At 41.0% G+C, this 24655-nt stretch overlaps 2 protein-coding genes across 10 annotated transcripts in view; one reads left to right on the top strand and one right to left on the bottom strand.

The window, feature by feature from the left end:
- Positions 1–17233, bottom strand: part of LOC111931026 (uncharacterized) — a 48505-nt gene extending 31272 nt beyond the window's left edge. Inside the window, exons 1-3 of one of the 9 annotated variants that reach the window (XM_086899653.1) lie at positions 15293–17233; positions 10392–10415; positions 739–940 (exon numbers count right to left, since the gene is read on the bottom strand). Coding sequence is in view for 3 of the 9 variants with exons in the window: in XM_023929323.2 (XP_023785091.2) it covers positions 163–296 (134 nt within the window). In the remaining 6 variants the exon portion in view is untranslated. Of the gene's footprint in view, positions 1–162; positions 588–738; positions 941–7787; positions 8055–10391; positions 10416–15292 lie in introns of those variants that run through there. The other 8 variants (XM_086899650.1, XM_086899654.1, XM_086899649.1 and 5 more) reach the window with 8 other exon arrangements.
- On the top strand, positions 11575–24165 carry PLAC9 (placenta associated 9). The gene is made up of 4 exons (XM_023929327.2): positions 11575–11854; positions 21686–21783; positions 22705–22825; positions 23978–24165. The coding sequence occupies exons 1-4, from the start codon at positions 11797–11799 to the stop codon at positions 23986–23988; spliced, it is 288 nt and encodes a 95-aa protein (XP_023785095.1). The 5' UTR covers positions 11575–11796; the 3' UTR covers positions 23989–24165.
- Positions 24166–24655: the final 490 nt, after the last annotated feature.

Here is a 24655-nt window from a genome sequence, read left to right as displayed (position 1 = left end):
CTAAAAATACTCAAATCTCCACTACTTCCAGTGGATAACTCCAAGAGCAACTCACACCCACAGAACCCTGGGAGATTATGGAAAATTACAAACAGTTTCCTGGATTTTTTTGTTTGGTTTGATATTTTTAAGAAAGTAAGGAAAGGAAAAAGAAAGCATTACCTATACAGCACAGCGACTAAATAAACAACGAGGTGAAGCAAAACTCCAACTACGACACCATAAGGAGGCAGGAGGGGTCCAGGGGTTGTCATGTCCGTGGGCCTGGCCCTGGGTGGACCCCAAGGGCTGACCATGACCCCTGAGGGGGATAAAGGAGCACTCTAGCTCTAAGTCAGACAGCAATATTCTCCAACCTTTGCCAGAAAGGATCGTAGTCTTCGTCTTCCCTGTAGCGGTCCCTGGGACTTCTGTTTTTTAAGACTCTGAAGTAGATAAACTGGGCTGCAAAATTCATTGTAACTCCTGGTGCAAAGCAAAGCTGGGAGACGGCTGGCAGGGGACACACTTGCCTGTGAGAAGTGTCAGCCCTGCACTGCCTGGGTGGGAAATAGCAGGAGATGTGCTGTAAGCAGCTCTCAGCGCTGGCTGGGGGGGAAGTGCCTTTGAAAGAGATGGCTGCTGCTATTTAAAGAGATTATTTCAGAGCCCAACCTGTCCTTGTCAATTTGAGTCAGGGCCTGGATTATGCTCGGGTGACGCTCTGTTAGCAGGACACTTGAAGCTTTAGATACTTACTGCTTAGCTGTGGAGCATGATCCCGACAGGCTGCAGGGCCCAGCACTGAGCAGCGGCGGCACAGCAGGAAAGGGATGCCAGGTTTGGGGTGGTTGAGTCTCTGCAGGGATCCTTTAAGGCAGCACCAGGGACCACAGGTCCTCATGACTGAGGCACAGTGGAGACAGCTCTGCTTGTCCAGGTCTCCTCTTGGCACAAGTCCCTGGAGAAGAAAAATACAGGTATCTAGATCATAAAGAAAAGAAAAGGCCATCTAGGGGAGGGACTGCAGCAACAGTTAACTACATCTGTATAGATATCTGTTATATCTATTTATATATATATATGGGGATTACATATATATATAGAAATATATATGCATATATATACATATATATAGATATATCTCTATACACATATATAGATATAGATAGATGATATAGATGATATAAATTAGATTTAGATATAGATATAGATATAGATAGATATAGATATAGATATAGATATAGATATAGATATAGATATAGATATAGATATAGATATAGATATAGATATAGATATAGATATAGATATAGATTAGATATAGATATAGATATAGACAGAATCTCCATCTAAACCTGTCTCTCTTTGCCCTGAGAGAACACTAGCAAAGGCAGAGTCACAGTTCCAGACACTGAATGGCTGTGCAGCAGGGATGGGGCAGAGGTCCTTTTGTGGCACCTCTCCTCTCAAATATATTCCTGATGGAGTGCAGTCTCCAGGCAGCGTGGAGATGAACCAGGTATCCATTTCAAGGTATCAGTGGTCCCTCAGTACCCTCTGATTTCTACTGAGAGCATACAGAGTCTTAATCTCCAAGACAGAGAACAGACATGTCATAGAATCTAACCCAAGCCGTGACCTAACTCTCCCCACAGGATATCATGAGAAACACTATAATCTGATTATATGGGAGAGTCAGAATAAATGATCAAACAGTCTTCTGGGATCTCTGGAAAGTCTGAGCTGTTCTGGTGGAGCCTTCCACTGGTGTGGCAGGCAGGCCCATGTTCTCCTGACTTCATCAGTACTGATGAAGCTCCAGATTCACCATTTTTTCCAGTTTCTCCTACACAAACCTCTTTTATTCTTCCTTTTCCAGGTGGTGGACGTGCAGGTTGTGGTGGTGCCATGTGCTACAAGTGGCCACAGCCCAGCAGCATGCTGCTGCCAGGAGAGATGAAGAAAAATGCTGCTGCCAGCACTTGCAGCCCTGTGGCCAAGTTACGTTCAGGCCAATGTCACTGGTGCCTTGAAGTGCAGAGGGAAGGCAAGGGGAGTTCCTATTTATTCACAGCACATCTGAACTGCAATGGTGGGCAGTATGGAACTTCAAAGCAGTGAAAATGGCAATTCCTTTGGATTTTGGATATCTGGGGGTCCAGACCGATGTGCTCAAGCTTTGACATCAATTCAGTTCCTCATAACCAAGGCTCTGATCTGCGATTGACACTTGTAGACCACGCTGCATGGGTAAAAGGACTGACTTCTGGGACCATTTGGTCAAGAAGCTGGAAAAAAATTCACCAAGCTGTTGCATGAGAGAAGCACCTGAAGTGCTGAATTGCTATCCCTGTAAAACACTCCCAAACAAGCAGCCAGCCATAGAGAAATGATCTTTGGGAATTTCTGCTGCAGATTTCCACCCATGTCAAGCATTCTTTCAAAGCCCTTGTCACTTCCAAACCTGTTCACAGTGCTTTAAAAAAAGACCACAATCACCACAGGAAGGAAGAACTCACTTTCAGCTTTGATTTTTTTCCTTTTATAAGGGTGAAAGGAAGGGATAAGTAAGATACAATTGCATTGCAATCTAACACGATTGCTGAGAAACTGTCAAGGACAACACTAAGTTACAGGTCACCCCAGATGACATTTCTTTTCAAATCTCGAGTTTCTTACTTCCTTCCCAGCTGCTCTTTGATGGGTCCTAAGGGAAGGAAGCCAATGCCTCAGTGCTCTATAGCTTTCCAAAGGTTCCATTTACAACTTCCATGCTGCCACCACTCACACTTTGTGTGTTTGTGCAAGGAAATCATCATTCCTATCTGCCCAGCTTTAGGCTGGGACCTCAGTAAAACCAGACCTGGTCAGAGGCACTGTGTACATCTGAAATGGCGGTTATTGGGAAGTGTTTTTATCCACATCATAATAAAATATTATCTTGTACTTAGATAATTTTGAATCCAAAGAAAGAAATAAACCACACAGTTTAATCAACAGACAGAACTGAATTTCAGTGCTCGTGTGCTGGTGTGTAAGAAAAAGCAATGATCAGGACTGGAAGGAACTGGAAAATCCAAGTCTCAGAATAACAGTTTTACACTCAACAGGTCATATATAACTGCCAGCCTTCCTCCCTCAGTGCCTGGCGCAAAACCCATTAAAAATAGCATAATGTGGAGAGTAACAGCTGCTTCTTTTTCTAGAAAACCTTTTAAACAAGGTTATGATGCACTTTTCCTGAACTAAAAAAATAAAATAGAACCATTTTGCTGTCAGAAAGGAAAACAATGTTTCATTCTCTTGTAACCAGAGAGAAGTCAGTTTGGACAGCACTGAGAAAAATAGCTATGGCCATTGTAAATAAGGACTTTATTGAATTACAGGACTTGAAAGATCGTTTTGAAGGGTTAGCCAAGCTTTTCCCTACACTAAATAAAATTAATAACATTTCCAACCTCAGTGAGAACAGCATGGGTGGGAAGTGATAGTCTATCCAAAGCAGAGAATTCTTTACAGAATTTGATCACTTGCAGAAGGAAAGGAGGGTGGAGGCAATCTGCAGTTAAGCCAAGAAAAACAATAAAATTTTCTCAGAGAATAGCAGCTCAGAAAACCAAGATGATAATTGAGGATTATGCAACATATTGATGCAAATGTGGTGGTAAACCACTATGATAATCAGTATGGATAAAAAAATACACAACTCATAAAGAATTGCCAGCTAAAAAAAAAAGGGCACCAAAAAACTTTCTATTTCCTTCTAATTCAAGATACTAATTTAACTACCATCTCAGATTCTTCATAAGTCAATATTCATAAAGCAGACTGGAGTTTTAGCCCCCAGTGTTTATATTTTTATTTGTTTATATTTGTCACATAGCTGACCCACAGCAGTAAAATGTCACATTCCCATTTGCTATCTTTAGGGATCTCAGAAAAGGCTGACAAGGTAGATTGAAATCAGTGGAAACAGAAGTAGCTTCCTCAAGCTGTATTTCACAGAGCCTGAAAGAAAGGGCAGGCATCATTTCAAAGAACATATTTGCTGGACCAAGTGGCAACAAGCCTGGATGTGCTTTATCTAAAGTTATGGGACAGACTGTATCTGTTTATGTGGGACAGACTGTATCTGTTTTATGCAAATATTTTGCATAAAGGATGAGATATTTCTCAAGGCAAAGAGACAAAAGTTTACATTATAGACCAAAAATTATCTCCTCAAAATAGTATCTATATCCATAAGAGGCCTAATACTAAGATGCTGAACCAATAGCATCAGATGAGGAAAAAATGGGGGCACAAAGCTTGTGCCTTGCTGTTACAAGAAAAATGTGCATTCTCCTCTGCTGAGACTAAATAACTGATAAGAACCAGCAAAATATTTTGTGCTGCTGTTTGTGATATTTAACTGTAACATCTTGCTTATCTCAGTTTCAAGTGGAAGGATAACATTTCTAAAACATGCAGAGGCAGCAGATTAGCATTGCAAATGTATGAAAGGACACAGTAGTTTATTCTAAGCCACCTCACAAAATTATATTAATGAGCAAAGACTGTATCCAGTTATCTTTGAATAACATGAGATCCCTTATGTTTTCACTGGCTCCAGGGTTTTTGGCCAGCTGGGTCTAAGGCGCTGGTGATGCAGTTGTGCTCACACCGAGTGGAAGTGCACTGACTGAAGCCCACACAGGGAATCACTGAAAATCTACATTAGATTGTGCAGAAAACAGCAACTGTGATCAGCAGCTTCACTTCTTCTGTTCCAGACACATCAGACCATCACGGTGGCACCATATCATTTCAAAGTACTACTGCAGTAATTTTTTCTCACTAGCGGAGATCACCAGGCATTCAAATGGCAATCTAACATGGGCTGAAACACAATTAATTTTGGGTTTTTTTAACAAACTTCACTCCCAAAGGGGCTCTGATTTGCCATAGCCTATACACAACTCCCACACGACGCCTTCAGAGAATTAAAAGGCCTCGGGATGTGTTTGACCCAGCAGCAGCAGCAGCACAGAACAGATGGTGGCTCCTGCTGAAGCAAAGCAGCGCTGTCTCTCCAGCCCCTCGGCACGGGCTGATCTCCGCTGCCCCTGCAGCCCCAGCACGGAACAGGCTGGCACTTTGTCCGAGACACTCATCGCTGCAAATCCGCTTCCCTCCCGTCCCGCTGGGGCTAATTTAAACGCTGAACTCTCGGTTGCAGTTCACGCCGTGCTGGAGATGGGCTCACCTGGGCTGCGCCCGGCGCCGCTGCGGAGGAGCCGCCGCAGCCAAAGGTGGGGCAGGAGCCGAAGCGGCCCCGGGGGTGACCTGGTGGCCAGAATTAGGTCACCTCAGTGCCACTGGGAGCCAGCTGCCAGGGCCACTCACACGTCTTTGCCAGCCCTCTCCCCAGCGCCCTGCCCTTCTGCAGGGATGTCCCCCCCACCCTGCCTCGCCTCCGCCCGCTCCCAGCTCTCCTTCCAGCAATCCCATCAAAGCTGGGCAATCAAACCCCTCTCAATGACCCCAGCTTTGTGCACCCTGGCCTGCTATCATTTCTTCTAAATTCAAACCACAGGCTTTTCCCCCATCAGCTTCTCCTCATTCACTTTTTTTAATGATAAAGAGATTACTCCAGAATTATTTATAGCATCCTGATGATTCAATTGGCTCCTGTTCTCACCTTCAATGCTTCTTATTCCTCGAACACATGCAATGAGCCCTCCATTTCCCTTCAACTTTTTTATCCTCTAATCTTGTATTTCCTCTTTTCTCAGTGTTAATGAGAAGAGACATTAGATAGTCACCACAGTCAAAGTCATCCCTTCATTTTTGTGTAGATGGCAAAACGTAGTATTCAAAAGGATAAAAAACAGGTAGCGCTTACAGAAATGAAAATTGCAGTATGACACAGATTAATATCTGCATTAAGAAAATATATTTCTATTATTCTTACAAAGAGTTCCAGTGGTGGGTCTGAATTAAAGAACATTTGGGACAGATAATCTAAAGCATTTTACTGCATCTGGACAGAGTACTGTAACAGATCTCTTAACTTACTTTGAGCCAATTGGTCTCTTAAGGCAAGGAAGGATGTCCTAAAATCTAACATTGGAAACAGCATCCATGCTATCCCAATTTCCTACATGGATGCTGCTTCAGGTGATAATTCTTGCTCCTACTTCTTTCATCCTTAACATTAACTAAACTATGCATGCAGATACAGCAAACTAATAGCAAGTGTAGCCACCATCAGGCTCCCTCCTAAATACATATGGAACTGATTGAACTTTAACAAACTCATTAGAAAAAAAATTTAAAAGGGGTGGAGGAGAATAGTCGAGTTCACATCTGTTTTCTAACAATTGGAGTTAATGTCCTGTCTCTAGAGTTTGTGGAGTGTGCTAATCTGTTCATTTGTTCATATGCTCACAACGTTTTTCATGCCTTGGATCAACTTTTAATAGAAATTTTTCATGGGCCCTTCTCTTCCTTCATGGTTATACTAATTCCCTATGTCAACTACCACAAATTCTCCTATTAAGTAGTGGCATTATGAAAGTACTTAAGTTGTATTTTAATGCAGTTTTTCATCTGGAATTAAAGAGGTGAGAAGCCAGTACCGTACAGTAATAACTAGCTGTACTGGTGGAGAATCTTGTTGGACAGGATCCATCATATGATTAACTACACAGGCAGCAGGATGAAAAAAATTCATATGCATTCTTGTTCTGTCTCTGCCTGGAAACATGTACTGGAAGCACGTTTGAAGAAAAATTGCAGCTAAAGATGTGAGGCATCTGTAATAACAAAGGAACTACTATCACCCTGCTACAGTATGGTATATTTACTCACCCACGTATTTTAAAAGGAATTTTAACCAGGGATTTTTATTGCATTGGCTTTAAAATTATACACATACTGTAAATTTTCAGAGAAATGGCAGTGGAGCGATTAGCTTGGCTTCTCTCTCTGGCAAGTCATTCTTCCCCTTGCATGTCTCCATGACCTTGTGGTAATTAAGAGGAAAGGGGAGCACGCTGAGTAGCAAGCGAAAATGGTATTTATTTCCAGCTGTTTCTCTGTTTTGTTAGGTATCTCCACTCACATGGCAAACACTACCTATATTCAAAGGCTTCACATGCATGGCTGATGCCTTCCTAATGGAGAAAGGAACGCAGCTGTTAAGTAACAGACCTTTGCTACACTGCTGTTTGTCATGACTCCTGTTCAGCAAGGTGCTACTCAACACATGAATAGCTTCTCAGATATTAGCAGGTTCTTCATGGAACGAAATTGGGGCTTCAGTTGCAAGTAATTATCTCATTTAACTGGTGTGGTTTGCAATACCAATCTGCTAAAGACACTAGCTGAGTAATTCTAATTTGGGAATAATCAAGCACTTCCCCCTTATTATTTTCCTGGAATATTTTCCACCACAGACTCACAGGTCTATTTCCCATTTTTATCTGACGCAAACGGGTGCACGTAAAGTTACAACAGCACTGGGCCACAACCTTCTGCAATAGAAAATACAGCAAATATCAGATCACCATTTATGCAATACAAGACTGGGAGTCAGAAGTCTATTCCTGAATCACTAATTGTGCTGGGAATATAGTTAAACCAATTTTCTAAGGACAAAGGTTTCTTTTCACTAAAGTGGGTGGCACACTGCATATCATATTTCATAGGATTCCTGAGGCATGGCCAGGCTTCATAAAATGCCTGAAATCTGTCAAACGAAAGGACATAACTAGTTAAAAATACAAAACAAACAACATAATTCACTAATATTCCATGTGACCCACCTTTTCCTTCAGGTTTCTGATTCAGTTTCCTTGTGGATCATTGCTCAGGAAGCTGAAGCCACAGACTGAAAACAGCCTGAAGCCATGGGATGCTTACCTAATGCTGGCAAACAGAATCCAGCCTAGTGTGCTGGCACCAAGATGACACCAGAGAGTCAATTCCTGTAGCTGACTCACTACTGGCTTTAGGCGTAGCACAAAATGTATTGTTTGGAAGAAGGCTGGATCAGAGTTGTCTGCTCTATGACACACACACTTGTTAACCTCTCCAGGGAGGGCAGAGACAGAGCTGATCTTCACAGTGCTTCACACTATGAACCATGTGATATGGGCTTTTAACTGCATCAGAGATTATGCCCCTATGACAATAGCAGGAGAACTTGACACTTTTTGATGTTCCCTGCAAATCGAGATAATAAACAGGAGTACAAGTTGACATACAGCAGACCAGAGAGGGGCTTCCATTGGCACAGAACATGGAGAACATTCAAGGCTGCAGCTATAAGACCTGAAACTCCAACTGAGGCTGCCCCATGAACAACAGAGGCATGGAGGCTCCGTGGAGACTGCCAGGAATGTGTGCTAGGAATCACTGCTAGCCAAAGCTTTAAATGGCAATGTCTACTTCATTCTAATGAAATCACCACTGCAAGAGGCCCTTCATCTGTTCACCAAACAGAAGTACTTCTGCAGAGCAAACTTCTGCTTCCCTGAGAAGCAGCCCAAAGGCTGCATACCTGCTCTGCACAGATCAGCCTCTCCAGGTAATAAAATTCTATTTCTGCATCTATTCAACAACTCTTCCAACCCAGCAGTCAGAAACCAAATGAATTAAGAGATTGAAAGTAAGTGACTTCTTCCAAATGGATCATGTAACAAGTCTCAATTTACATTAGGTATTCAACAGCCTCCAAGTAGCAAGAACTTCTGGTCATGAGCAGCTGACAGAGGTCAAGCCTGTGATGAGACCTAAGGTACCTCCAGAGCTTCTAATGGAGATGAATCTTCTCTCAGGGGCAGGTAGGCAGGCTACACCAAACCATGCACTGATTTCATCATCCACCAGGGTTAAATCCAGGACGGTGATTATACTCTTTTATTTCCTTCTCTTCAGGGTAAGGCACTTTCCTCTCACTACAAGGATTGGTTCCCTACCATATTTTTGTCTCCTGAAGTAATCTCCACTTAATTTTCTCTGTGTTTCACATAAAGTCCCAAGAGTTTGTTCAGCTATATCCTTTGTCAGCCCATGCTGCAGGATTTCATGCCCAATAACAATGTGTTTTTTTCACACAGCACATATGTCCTCTGACAACTTATACCCTTTATTTAGTTCATTCCTTCTCCCTATGCACCCTATGGGATCATTGTGCAGTTATTTATTGTTTTTGCCAAGCACTTAACTAGTCCAAGAAAGAGATACAGAAAGACTGTACCAAAAACAAACAAAAAAGCACCTCCCAAAATAGCCTTAATCCTTATGTTTGCTCTCCCTTTCACCAAACTGCCTGCTGGCATAAATTCACATCCCTGTTCACTGGTATGCTTTTTTTGGCTGCCAGTGTCTTGGGAACATCTCAACAGCTGGATTTTGTGCAAACCTACATTCATATGATCTCATTGTGTTCTCATATATGGCCATTTCCAAGATGAATGTGCTAAAGAATGCTTTCTCTGATGGCAATCAGTTACTGACTAACTTCTCAGAGCACAAGTGTGTTTGCATCATTTTCTTTCTTCTGCTCTCACATCTTCTGTCTTCTGAAAAATATGCTTTACAATTTAATGGGTGTGACAACGCCCATATATTTTGTACTTTAGTTGCCATTTGTCTTACCCTGCAGCTTCCTTCTGAGTATTTATAAATTACAAAAACAATCTGATGTAATTAACCAAGATGACCAAAAATCCCAGGACAGGTAGTCCTACTGAAAAGCAGAATCCCACTTGGCAGAAATATTCCTTCTGGCTGTATTTCCCTGCAGTGGAAAAAACGGCTCTCTGATTACAGAAACAACCCCTGGAGGATAATACTAGAGAAAACCCACACTATTTTGTTTAGTTCTCCATGGCTATCAGACCAGCACCTCACTATACTCAAACATAACACAGTATGCAAAAATATGCAGCAAGTGCCTTAGAGGGCCTGAACCGTTCCAGGAGCCTGAGAGCAATTCAGGAGGAACCTCAAGGAAATGGGTAATGTAAAGGAGGTGAGTGGCCTCAGCAAAGGTGGTCTGGAATGGAAATTGCCATATTTTTTACAGTGTTTTGAAGGGAAAACTGTTTCACTGAATGTTCATTGCTTTTTAGTGTGTGGCATAGAGGATGGCAGAGAGAGCTTGCAGAAATCCTCCATGAACAGGCTCCCTTTGCAATACAGAGAATGCACTGGCTAATTCTGGTTAAAGGACAGAGGCCAAGGAAAAACACATTCAGAAGACAGCAGCCAACTATTCATAAATATTCTTCCTCTGCTCCCCAGTCCCCTCCCTTCAAAGACAGACAACACACAAATAATGTCTCACTTCAAAAATCACAGCCTCCTACATCAGCATCTCATACTGAAACACAGGGTAAAACTGAGGGTAGACTCACTGTTACCTTTTGTAGTTCCCCTCTCGGGACCTGTTAATAAGAAAATTAAGATTTATGTAAGTTTTTAGCATGCATAATCATAGCGGTTCAAGCCAAAACACCCAGAAAAACACTGCCACTCCAATATTCATAACTAATTTAATTTTTTGTTTCATAAAAGTGTTAATTTATTCAAACCAACCCCGAGGGCTTAATAAACACTGAGGTTGTTCTATGTCTCATCAAAGTTATCAGCTAAATTCCAGTCACAGAATCTCTGTTATTAAGGCTATTTTGTCTTGCAACTGAGGTTACAACCTAACTTGTTACAGGAATCACTGAGGATGATTCTACTTTGAACTCTAAGGTAGCATCTCTACAGGATCATTTTCAGATATTCAAATAACTTGATTTTTTGACTGCTAGGGAGGTGGTAAAGAACAAGGAAATCTATTCTAGTTTGCAGGGATTTATTTTCAATGGTTAAAACACCATCTGTCCTGAACAACGGCCCTTAGGATTAAGTAGAATGCCTTACTGGCCTCTCATTTTTTCTTACAATAGTTTGGAAAAAGATAACTCAAGTGAATATGAGGAACAATACCAGGAAGGAGATACCTTAAATATTTTAACACCAGCCTAGAGGGACCAAAGACTGATGATTATCCAGTCAACACCCAGGAACCCACAGGACAAACAATGTTCTCCCAAGATCCTGCTAAAAGTCACACATGTTGCCGGGCTACCATGAGTAGTGCTATTTTTGCATGTGATGTTACCAAGCCCAACCAATTTTAAAACCCTGCCAAACCAAGAAGATCTCAGATGGCTTCTCAGGAGATCCTATGATACTGTCCAAACATAAAGCACCACAGACACTTGCCACCTCCCACAAGACTGCCACATATTGTACTGCCTGAGGAAGATGCTTCTGCGCTCTCCAAAAAGATCATAAAATGGAAAAAACCCTATAAGCTCACAAGATCTAAAGATACAGTGTTTTCCAATGTTCCTGCTTTGCCTGCCCCAGATGAAGTTCTACAGGGAAAGAAACATCCTTTCCTCCTCCTTTTCCCCTTCCTTTCCTTGCCCCGCTTGCTGCATTTACAGGATGCAAAGTTTTTCATCGCATGCCATTGTAATCTGTGTAAATAAATACGAGTGTAAAAAAAAATAACTTTGGGGAGCCTGGGCTATTTCCAGCTTGCCTGGATAGCTGGGCTGTGCATGGAGCTGGAAGGGTGTTTTTTAAAAGGAGGGAAGCAGAAGAGAACAGCTTAAGAATCTTGGCTCAGGCTGGGCATATTTCCGCCTAACTCTGGCTAAACCTCAGCACGAAGGGCTGGACGAGGAGTGGATAGGAAGCCGGGGAGGGAGGGAGGCTGTGGGGCTCTCCAGCACAGCTACGGCAGAGCCCGGACAGGCTGAAGCCATGCTTTTCCTCTGGGCACTGGCATTTGTTCTAGTCCTGCAGGAGCAAGATCCTTTAGGTAAGTGACTCCGAATTTGCAAAGCAGAAACTATAGCTTAATCTTAATATGGTCAAAGCTTTGCTTGGGGTGGGAGAGGGAGGCAAATAATTGCCTAATTTTTATATGCATTTTACATGAAGGTGACACAGGTATGTGTCAAAATTCTGTGGGCGTATTGATTTTAAGAGGTAAAGCTCCATTTTTGTGACATTAAATTCTCTCCTGTAGGCATATTGCTTTGGTAGAGATTTTTAACTTCTTACAGGAGATAGTATCATGCTACATTCAGAAATTTAGAACCACATTAAGGTGCTGCAGACAGAGCTCTGAATTTCCATAATTACTGTTCTGGCATCTGTATTAATATCACACTAATCCATTTGGAAAGTTCAAGGTGATTAGAGAAAGATTCTCCTTTATTCAAAGCCTTATTTTTAAATTTCTTGGTAACAGCATCACAATTTTATTTCTTCTGCTTTTCATTGCTTATTCCTGAGATTTTGAAGTACATAATGATTTCTCCAAAAGTCTTGTGAGAACAGAGAACATCTGATAAGTCTGTATCTGAATTCTACTTTCATTAACAAGAGATTAGTGCTGAATAACCTGTAATCACATTGTAGTGTGACTGAAAGCTATTCACTTTGGCTAGTTCAAGGGTTTACAGTCCCTGTGTAACCACAAACCTGGCTGCCCAGCCTGTTTGTACTGCATCTTTTCTGCTAGCTGAGGCTCAGCTTTATTTTCCCTCTGGTCCTACTTTCTTGACAACACAGTAGTTGTATTTCATGGCAGGGTAGTAAGATCCTATTACATTCAAAACATCTCCTGAAAGACTGTTAGTCCCTTTTGCCCCCAAGTTCTAGTCACTCTTCCTTGCCCTGACTCCCTCCTGCTTAACTGGCTTTGTGATGTTTATCTCAGTGATGAACTGAAATATCAATGCAACAGCAGGAGCACTCTAACTTGCTTTCACTCCACAAGAATACATTGTCCTCTTGTGAGTTTTGTGAGCTTCACCAAAATAAATGTTAAATTAAAGAAAAAAATTTTAAAGGCTTTGTCTATTCCCATTAAAGTATGGTTTTAACCTCAAATCATTTGCAAACTCAGATAAAATCCAGTTAATCAGAATAGCACTTCAATAATAACTGCAGCAGAGACTAGCACCCAGTATCATGCCAGGTGGCAGCTACTCAGTCAGCAAACCATGTTTACTGTTTTAGTGGTGCACATCATGCAAAATGAGAATTTCTGTGTCTGTCATGGCCAGGGGAGCACCCTGACTGACTGAAGGATTAAAAAAGCCATCCTCACTTTCCCCCTGCTACCCTTGAGTCGGGGAACATGACCTGATTCCCTTGCAGATCCCCCCCATCCTTACTCCCACAGGTTCCTCTTTAAAGTTATTCAGCGAAACTGGAATTTACGTTTCAATTCAATTTCAATTAATAGAAACAAACTCAAATTCAAAGAGGTCAGCCTCCAAATCATTCAGGAGGCGAGGCTGGCACGGGGGCCCTTCTGGATGCAACCATGTGCTCCTGCCACAGTTTATAGTGCTTTGTGGCCAGCGCCAGGTTAATCTGTGGGGTGCTGCTCAAATGTAGCCTGGAGCACAATACCTGCCCCATTTAAATGTGTTTCCATTCTAACAAGAACATCCAGGCGGATGTTTCTGAGGGGCGCGGCACGCCAGCAGCAGAGATTTTGCTCCATGTTTACGCGTGGCAGAGGTGAGCCGGAGCTCTGGGCTCAGCAGGTAGCTGGCAGGCAGGGCCATCATTAGCGGGGCGCTCCGGCCACCGGGAGAGGACAGGGAGCTCCCACATCAGGCACTGCTGCCCCACACCGCGGCCGCCTCGCTGCAAACAGCTCGAGATCCGCTCGGTTTTAAATACAAGCTGAAGTAAACCAGGTGTATGAATGCTTTTCTTCAGTCACCTAACGTTCCTTGAATTCTCAAGATCTTTTGAATCCTCTGATGCTCACATGCAGTATCAAAGCTGGGAAGATCTATAAGCTAAACCAGTATCTAGAAACTTGGGAAAAAAGAATTTCAGAACAGTCAGATTCTGCCCCAAATTGACCATTTGCATTATCACAGAGGAGCGTTTTTTCTCCAGGAAATTAAACTACTGCTACTGCATTGCAGAATTAAAGCCACAGAAAAAAACCTTTTGATAGCTATCCTATTTTAGAGCAGACTTGGACTCATATTTATCTTACCAACAAATGAGTAATGGTTTAACCTATACTCCATGTTATAGGTATTTTTTGTCCTTATGGAAACCTATCAGCATTAGTGTCTCCAGCACCAGGATTGTAGGCTTTGCAGAACCCACTTCAGAGCTCCAACAAAGAAGGAGAAATAAAGTTTGTGATAAAGTGTACCCTGAAATAACTGTGGTTTTTAAGACGTGAGGTATCTGGAGATGATGGTTCAGTACAGAAGTGAGCCTTTTATAAAGAGATTTTATACATCTGTAAAGCCCTGTGTTTTCTTATGTTTATTAAAAGGAATTTAAGCTCTGTGGGCTTTGTAACCCCCAAATGCAAAGCAAAAGTTAGTTTCAAATGCCCCCAAAAAATCAGGAGTTTAGAAATATAGGACTCCTATTGTTCATCTGCAGGATGTGGCTCTATTCATAAACACAGCTGATCTGCTCTGCTTGAAGCAGATGTAAGTCCCAGGCCTGAATGTCAGGATCTACTGTGGATGGATGTATATATGTGTGAATATATATATAGTCTCTCTGAATATATATATATATAAATATACACACACATATATTCTCTCCCACTATTCTACTTCCTGAGCTGCTGCACAATGCATGAACTGTCTGCCAAGAGAAAATATAACTTCAAGCAAGTTCTTAGATTTGTTTAGATATTAGAAAAAACCCTAAAATTATATTCTTTCATTGTAGTTATTTATCTATTATTATTTCTATTGTTCCCATTTATTTCTTATATATTTCTACCATGACTTAGACATGAAAACTACACAATCACAGAGCTGACTAATTAGTCACAGACTCATCTCACCCACTCCCCATGACCAGCTTCTATTACTAAACACAGACTAAAAGCCATATCCTCAGAGAAGTGAGAAACTCTTTATCCCTCATACCAGTGGTTATCTTCAAATTGATGGTGGCATCCATTATTCATTTATCTCACATCCTTCACTCTTAAGCCAGCCTTAAACTCACTAATTCTGCATAACTGGGATTCTTTATGTATGAGGACACAGCTCCTCTTCTTCCTAAACAGCTTCCCCTTCTCTACACACAGGTGTGTCCTGACACAGCTTCTACCCATAATCCTCCTAACATTTAGCCTTAGTTTCCATAACAAAGATATACTCACACAGAAATAAATACATAATAAAGGCAAATTTTTCTGCAGCCCAAAGCATCATTGTAAGATACAGCCTGAATTAGAGTAATGTACCTGCTAATTATGTGGCTCATGTCTCTTATCAGTCCAATTCCCTGTAGTCAGTTTCCATCACAGCAGCAAGTGCAGGAAGGCTTGGACTGCTTGTTCAGAAGAGCAGCATGCTGAAAACACGCACCAAGCCAATAGCTCCCTCACAGGAACTTTTAATTGCTATCCTTCTTCCTTTCAATGAAAATACACAAAACTTAAGTGCTTCTTGCAGTCACAGATATGGTCAAATAGCAGAAAAAGGAAAGTAGCTTTTCAAGTAGCAATTTTGCTTCTGGCACATAGCCATGGCAGGGGGCCAGATTTTTCTGTGCCTTAAAAAAAAAAACACCCACTGGAAGTACAAACTATCCCTGGCCCTGTGCACTCCCTCTCAATCTCTACTGCTGGGTGAGTGACAGATGGAGCCCCTTATGAAATGAGAATTACATGGGTCACAATAGCAAAAGCTGCCTGTAAATGAAGTAGTTTTACACAGAAATACATGCTAACTAGTCAGGAACAATTGCTATGAGGTCCCATTTCTGGTTTTGCACATTCCACAAGCACAAGTGATGTACGGTCGGACCAGAACACACTGTGACACAAAGTCCCACCCACAGGTGGATGGGATAGACTAGGTAGAGATGTGAGGCCTTGTAGGCTGATATCTGACCACCTTCATTAATACATTCCACAACCCATGAGATTCTTCCTTTGCTCCTTCTCTTTAAGGTAAAAAAGAATTAAAACAAGTACAATCTTAACTGATGTAGGATCTGAAGTAATATTCATAGTAGCATATTCTACACCTTGATAAAGAGTGTATGAACCAGCTCTGCAATTTTGGAACTTGACCTTCTGATATGGTTATTTAGCTACTAAAATTAATATTAAAAATAATTGATTTCATGGAAGAAACTAACTTCAGGATGTTTCCCTTATTGGAGGACTATAAATCCTGGATACCAGAGAAATCCCTTGGTTTTTGTATCATGTTTGAAACCTTTCCAAGTCTTGACATTCAGGCAGCAGTTGAAGTATTCAACAAATGTATAGATTACAGAGTAATCCCTAATCAGGCATTAAAAACTTTCTATGTACCTTCTTGAAATTAAAACAAAAAACAAACCAAACAAACAAAAACAACAACAAAATCTTCTCACAACCCCTAAATTGCAGATCTTCCTATACTGTCAGTTTACTGACTAATACAATGCCTGCTTTCCATCTCCCTCTAACTTTGGATAGACCATATTTACCCTGAATGAAATTTGCCTTGTCGTTCTGCCATAAAAGCTAAAGCCTAGTAAAGGTGTGTGTACATTTAAATATTTATATGTATATGTATATATGTTTGCATGTAAATATAAGCAAACCCATGCAGTTGCCTCCAGTGTGAAGCATATAGCAGCATGTAAGTTGCTAAGGAATTTCATATATTTATAACAATTCCTGCAGTCTTTATTGCAATCACTAAAGGTAAGAATTCCTTTAAGAAAATAGAGACTAAACTCTAAAAAGAAGATCAGAGGCATCTAAATCACAGCTAAGCATTAGTGTTTTATGGATTACATCCAGAAAGATGCTCAATGTCCAGTTAAAGATATGCTTCTGAGTGGCTAAGAACTTGAAGGGAATCTGTGCCCTAAAAAACATTTTAAATACAACACTTGATATCCAAATCAATTATTTTTGATGTCCTAACAATAAAATTTGACATGGCTTGAGTTATATATCACTGCTTAAAATGAATTTGGGTATGTTGATGATAATGAAACTGGTAATGACACAGAAAGTTAATTCAGTACCTCTATACCCAAGGGTGCCAATGTGATTAATTAAGAGCTGACATTACTGGAAACTAACTCTGATGCCTTGAAGAACAGCCCCCAAAATTAAATATGACTAACAGTTTTAGCTTAATTTATGGTCTGAAAGCACTAGTACCGATATTTATTAGTATCAATTAAGGTTCAAATCAACTAAATCTTTCCTGAATTCAGCTGCAAGTTATCTTCACCAATCACTTTTGAAAACCATATGATTTCTTGTACCATTTCAAAGTTACATGCAAATTTCCAAGTGGAATCCAAAACTTCTATTTAGAGAAAAAAAAATCATTTAAGAAAGGATCAGCCAGTCCATTCAGAAGTCTGTTGCATTCCTCCCAAACTGGTTAGTGGATTCATCATTTGAACTTGATCCTCCAGCTCATGACCTTTTTCCTGTTGGAACATAAATCATTACTACCATCATTCCTTTTCTCATCAAGGGCTATCTGGCCACCTTATCCTACATGCTCCAGGAATAAAACTATACTACTAAACCTAAGGCAGTGCAAACAAAAACACACAGCACAGCACATTTTCTTGAAGAGTTAGACATGTTTTCTCCTTTATTCCCCTTGCTCTATCACATTTTCAGGCTTCTTCATTTGCCATCTGGTTCCTGTTTAAATCTCCCACGTTTTTCACTTGGCTTGTGGCCTGCTTTGTTTTACCCCTCCCACTGAGCACAAACAAGAACTTGCAGTCAACCTGCAAAACCACACTGATCATAGAATGAGGCAAAAGAATTTTGCAGGTTTTAAAACCAATGGAGAACACTGTGGTCACTCACCTTGACCTTCTCTATAATGCAGACCAAAGAACCCAACCTAGCAATTTCTAGATCAAGCCTGTAAATTCATTTGGACCAGCAATGTGTCATTAGGAAGGATACTTTAAAAGGCCTTCCAGATCTGTGTGGTCACGTACTTCAGTTCTGGCAGTCCCAGCAACCACAGAAAATGACAGCAGAGAAGCAGTTGCTTGGGTTTATTCTGATGCTTACCATTAGCAACTACTTGGATGATCAAAATGAACCATTTAACAGCATCTGGAGAGAAAGAACCCTGACAGTCCTAGAAGGGAACTTTGTCAGGGAGCACAGAGAAGCAACATCCTGTGGGCTGGGGGAATATATCAAATGTAAAGGAGGCAGAAGAGCTTAACTGAGTGATAATCTAAGATCTCTGCTCTTTACCTGTTTAGTAAGGCTGTTCTGATTCTTAGTTTGCTCTTTCTCTCTCTTGCTATAAGATCAAGCTTTGTACAGTCAGGCTGACCATGATACATAGATGTTACTCTTCATGGTGCTACTTCTTTCAAACTTTAAGCATGTTCTTCTATTAAACAGATCCTTATTAACAACCAGTTCAGAGATGCTCCATTTCCCTGCTTGTGTCTGACTGCATCACAGCCCAGGGTGGTTGGAACTACCCTGATTTATGAGCATCATCAATGCAGCACAGAGGACTTAATCAGAGGAAATAAGGCATCAGTTGTTTTCTTATATCAAACATGAGATTTCTAGTTCTTGATGGAAAATAACTACTCTATATATCAAATAGAATGGATTTCAAGAATTTAACTAAACACGTCACCTGCAAGAAATATCAGGTGGAAATCTGCAGATGGGACATTAACTGAAAGGTAATGTTCTCTCTGCTGTACTGAAATGTGAAAAGGGTCTGCGTGAAATAATCTATTAAGTTTCAAATGAGAGATTTAAGACATTGAAATATGCCTCCTACACACTTGCATAAGCTGTCAAAAGTTGCAAACACCCACACATATTAAATATGTAATTTATATGGCATACAAAGAACACTTCACTTCTAAAAGTAGTAAGCTTCAAAACTTACTACCAAAGTTGTCTGTATTTATGCACATGCTTTGAAACACAGACAAGTAAAAATTCCAATTTACATTTAAAACACTGTTTCTTGTAACCTCAGAAAGTAAGTACCTGGAAGTATCCTAAAAGGTCATTAGCCTTTTGCTTACATAGTTTGCAGCCTTCCACTCTTCACTTCCTTTACACAGTGACTGAATTTATTACACGAAGTAGAGATGCTGCTGAAGTAAGGTCAGTGCCAAAGGCAGATTGTGTCCCTTTCCTTCACCAGTTGCAATAGGGAAGGGCAGTGCTCATAAGCAACATTCCACGTGCTCTCTTTGAGCACATGGAAATTACTGCTTTGGCTGAATTGCCCGACCACAGTGACCCAGATATGTGCTGTATTTACAAGGGACCGGATGTGTCCTGTGAACAGCCCATCCCAGAGATAAAGCTGTAGTTTAACAGCTAAAGCCAGACAACAAAATAACAATGAGTGTTTTGGGCAGCCACAGCCGCAAGCCAGAAAAAAGAAATCTGCACAGACAGAACACTGGCTGGCCAGCCACCAGCAGCTGAGTTAGCCTGTTCTGGTGTGGTGGTGAAGGGGCAATCACAAGAACCTGAGCATCTCTTTTCTGGTGTGAAAATGACTAACAAGACATGGACACACAGGTCCTGAGAGGGTTTCCCCTTTCTCAGCCCTCTCACAGCTCACAGCTCCATACTGTGAGTTCTACAACTAGACATGCTTTTGCTTATACTAACTCTTAGCCTTGCTATCATCAGCTGTCAGGTGTTCCCTGAGACACTTAGGCTTGGCCTGTTTATCAAATTTTTTGGGCACTGCACTAATTCTGTGGTTCTGAGTGATAATCTTACAGCCCTGTCAAACTAGAACAAGATGCTTTGTCCTCCTTCAGTACGCCCATTGCAGCTGATAACGCAGCAATGCACTTTGAGTGGTGGAAAGTTGTCTCCCCTCATATCAGGAGAGGAACCCATCACCCAAGGAACCAAGAGCTACTGAGTCCTGTGTCTCATAGCAGAGTGTCTCCCTTTACCTTGTTCTCTAGATGCACACAAAGCCTTGCAGTGCTTTGCTAAGCTCACAACAAGACATGACAACCTTACATTGGCTATACATACCTATCACGGTATGTATACTTGTGCTTTGAACTGTCATCCATCATATCTAACCTCCCCACCTACAAACACTTGCCTAGAGAATCAGCCAGCACAATTTCAGTATCTCCACACTGTTCTAGCCATGATAGGAAAAAACCCAAACATGTAAAGAAGCAAAAATTTTAAGAACCAGCACGTTCACCTGACCACTAAGACAGTAACAACACTTATAAACCACCACTACCAGCAGCAAAGAGAAAAAAAAGGGTAACTGCAAAGCAGCTGGTGTTGAAATACCTGCTGTATTTCAGCACTCTCCTGTAAACAGGTAGAGGAAGCCTTTGGGATTCTGTCCTAACAGCACCACCTTCTGGTGACTGCGCTAAAAAAAACCCCAACCAAATCTCTGCCAAACTAGTTTCTAAATAATGCCCAGTAAATCAAGTCACCTCGTAATCCCTCCTCCCCTCTGTCCTCCACCCTCCAATTACAAGGATGTCATTCCATGTCAGAGTACATCTCTCATCCCCCCAAACTGCAGTGATCCTTACTGACACGTGTTTGCCATCACCTGACACCTACACTCCAGAAATCTTGGCACAGCCTTGAGATGAAGCACTGCAGCAGTTCCACACCTCTGTAATGGCACAGCCGTACTGAAGACAGTTACTGCTCTTGTGTGACTTACTGATAATTGTAACACAAGCTCAGTTTTGTCTTTGTTACAATCAATGACAATGTTACAATCAAACAATGAGTTACTTCTGTTTCCTCATTATCATAGCTGCTTCAAGCATCAAACAAGAGCAAAACCTATCTTTACACGCAGGAAGATATGTTATCACTTTACCACAGCTTAAAATATTCCATTACAGTCCTCTGCACACATGTGAAAATGTAAATGTTACTGAATACTACAAAGAAATTATGAAAAGGAAGCGGGCTCCACTAAAGCATGGACACCAGCATCTACTGACTGACCTTTCATGGAGCACAGCCAGCAGAAAGAAAAGTTCAAAGAGCAAGAGCTCATGAGTACTGAGAGTAAATACAGACAACTGTCAGAGATATGTGACTTCGTATATAGCACTATATACAAGCCAGCAAATGTGCCCATTTTTAGTGTTTCCCTTCCCATTGCAAAGTCAGACTGTTAGGGACAACTTTCTGTCATCAGACATCATCAGCAACCATTTGGAAAGGGGACAAGCTTAGCTACTCTTCAAAGCTCTACCACACCATCTGCTTCTGAAGAAAGTCTACAAGGAACTGTTGTGCAAGGCAGATCTTCCCAACAGTTAAGCTCCTCACTTAAGAGAGACAGAATTACAGCCTATAAACTTACCCTGCACAGGTAGGAAAAAATAGATTATGTAAAACAAACACACACATAAGCAAAACAAACACCTGTAGGAAGAGAAAACACCTTGTTCCAACCAACATGATGTGTGCAGGCAAGGAGACATTCACTGCACCAGGGCACAGCTGTAGTTATTGGAAAAGAAGTTCAATTTCTACATTTGGTTCATAAACAAGGCCATGTAGCATGCAAAATACAACTTCAGAAATCAGAAAGGTAAGGACTGCTATTAGCCCTCTGCTAATTAACTGTGTCTGTACTTCCAGCTGCTGCAGATCCTGTCAGTATGGTACATGGAAGTTTGGAAAGAGGAAGCTGGTGTAATGAACATATGCTCCATGAACGCTTAGATATTATTGAAGAGGTAAGAGGGATTGTGCTGGCCCCTGAACTTTACCAGATCTCTGCCCTATCCTTTTGACCAAATAAAAAGGATGTTTCTAGACAGTGTCCCTTCCTGACTTAATTCTAGTCAAGGTTGGACTATTTTTTTTTTAGATGTCATAGTTTATAACTATCCATAAAACCATTATCACCAGAAATATATAATCTTGATAAATTCCAAAAAACTGATTAACAATTTATTATATATCAGCCTTTTCTAGAATGTTCATAACTGTGCCTTTAATCTAAAAATCTCAGAATCAATATTTGTAAAGTTTCACATTGGCTTATTGGTAAATGCGAGTTCTGCAGGTGATGATAGAGGAGTTTCTGCTCACCCCTGCTGACACTTAAGAGCTAAATGCACTTTATGACTGGGATTCTAAGAAAGCTGCAGAGTTTGATTTTTTTTTTCCCCTGCTGTCTTAAGCACTCACAAGATATCTGCTAACTATTCTCAGCTGGGTAGTTCCCAAACTCCATGCTGAGGTTTTCAAATGGCAACATTACCTCTTTTTTGCTCTAGTCCCAGCCCTGTTCTTTCCACCTCATCAGCTCCTCTCATCATCCATGCAATTTCTTTTATTGCATATAATAAATTTCAATTCTCTCACAGAAAGAATTAGAAACAAACTAATGCAAAGCCCCAGTAAGTTAAATTCTTCTTTATACAGGGGTGCCTTAACCTAACTCTTGCAAAACCAAGTGCTAGTACTTGGTGCCACTAGAGGCCAGCAGAACACAAGAAATGTTTAAAGCTGCAATGCGCAATATAGACTAAATTAGCTGTTGGCACTAAAGGACATGAGGTTTGCATTTCCGCAAACACATCTGGTGCAATTCCTTCCACTTGACCCTTTGACTACCTCCTTTCTCCATTTGTCTCCCTTCTTTCCATTAGAAGGTAATAAAAACTGTGGAGCACCTAGAATCAGAAGTCAAATCACTCCTCAACATCATCAGTGAGACAACACTGAATATCCCCACCGTTCCAGGAACTCCACTGATAGACATTTTTGATGGTCAGTATCTGGTCAGGCATAATCTATGTTGAAAGAAAGGGTTACATGTGTTATTATTAAATATGCCATATTTTCTCTCTCAGGATGTGAACTAATCCTTCATTCAGCTCAGGGTAGCTAAGGGCTCAGAACTGGGGGCCTCAGGACCCCAATTCTGGGTCCAGTTTGAAAAATCAGATTTCAACAACCACTGAAGAGAGGGTTGGGAGAAAAGAAAGCAACTCACCTTAGAACAGCAGGGCAGATGAAGTTAGCTCAAGGTTCCTTTCAGATTTAAGAGCCTGTGATTCTTTAGCTTCATGTGTAAGAAAATAAGGAAGAGCAACAAAATTTAAAAAAAAATTGGAGGTATTGCTACTATGATATCCTAAATTCAACTTTGACACATTAGCCCCTCACACAAAACATGCTCCTGGATAAATGATTTTGGAATAAATTAAACCACAACAGAAATTAGTTGGATGAGACCACCTATTCTATTCACTTTCTTATAATGCTCTATGCTCTTCATCCTCTGCCTAAATATCAATAGTGCATTTAACAAGGTGAGACACTCTTGATGGAAAACAAACCACTTGTGGACACATGTAAGCATCCACAGACATGTTTATGAAGTCAGTTTTGTCAGTGTTGGGTTGTTTTTTCATTTAAGGTAAAGTGGGCACACTACAGTGCACTGAGATGATGGAAGGAGACAGCAGTAGAGTTTATGCTGCTTTTTGCTTCTTGCAGTTGGCTGTATGGATCTGGTCACCATGACTGATAATGTCCTCCCCAACTTTGCTATCCATTGAAGTTTACAGTTTTCTGTGAGGGGCAGTTAACAGGTTAACAATTAAGTTACTCCCCTGCAATGGAAGGGGGTGCTCCAGTAAAAGTGAAAAGTATTCCAGTAAAGCACTGCAGTGAATTTAAAGTGGAAATCAGCACATTTGCCGCAAATCTATAGCAAGTACTATTCGGATGGATCTTGCAACAACTGCCAAATTGCTCAAGAATTACAGATTGGACCTTCCTTCTATGATTTTGTGACTCAAAGTGACAATACCCCACTTTAGAGTAGCAAGACTCATGTTTTAAATTAGATTTATGCACAAAGATTGATCCTAATCTCATAACCAAAAATAATTGCATCAACTCTTCTCTATACAGATACCAGCTGAACACTGTGAAGACAGAAGACAGCTGAATGTAACTGTGGTTGTCATAAACAATTGCCCTTCTGATCATTTAATAAGCTTGTGTTTCCAGAATTTGTGCAGGGTGAACAATACTCAGCTGTAGTTTGCATTCTGTGTTGCTGTGCTTTATAATAAAGAGGTATTTGCTTTCAGACACCATTTCAAACTTTGCATTCCAAATCTTTCAGGAGCCCCACTTTATCAAAACTGCCTTTCAAACACAGCAGTCAGTAAGCAAACAAGATCAGGTGGTGTTCAGGACTAAAGAACAGCTAACAATTCAAAAGCTTCCTCCTACCCTTGCAATGAAGTGAACTATTGGTTTCAGCCAACAAAGAGACTTCCAGCTGCAAATTCCTTTCAAGACATGCTCAGATTGTCTGACAGAAATGAGTGTATGATCTGCCTTTGGACACAGGACACACTGCTGCCATTGACCAAAATGGGAGTCCTGCCAGCAAGTCCCAGTCAGAATCCATCATTTGGACACACAGCTACCATATTCTGTAATCTTTACATTCCCCTCCCTTGTTATGCTGACAAATCAGTATTAAATCCAGGACATTGTCTTTTTCTTTCAAGACAAACAGCAAAAGAACTTCTAGGAAAAAGGACCTGCCAGACAACAGACAGAGCACACTTACATGTG

The sequence above is a fragment of the Cyanistes caeruleus genome, chromosome 8 (assembly GCF_971803275.1).
Source record: "Cyanistes caeruleus chromosome 8, bCyaCae1.hap1.1, whole genome shotgun sequence".
Taxonomy (NCBI): domain Eukaryota; kingdom Metazoa; phylum Chordata; class Aves; order Passeriformes; family Paridae; genus Cyanistes; species Cyanistes caeruleus.
This window is presented reverse-complemented; position numbering and strand designations above follow the sequence as displayed.

Bases quoted from the DNA above. Each gene is read 5' to 3' on its own strand.
- PLAC9 (XM_023929327.2), top strand. From the start codon at position 11,797: ATGCTTTTCCTCTGGGCACTGGCATTTGTTCTAGTCCTGCAGGAGCAA. The intron at 11,855-21,685 runs GTAAGTGACTCC...CTGTACTTCCAG, and splicing joins GCAGGAGCAAGATCCTTTAG to CTGCTGCAGATCCTGTCAGT. The intron at 21,784-22,704 runs GTAAGAGGGATT...TCTTTCCATTAG, and splicing joins GCTTAGATATTATTGAAGAG to AAGGTAATAAAAACTGTGGA.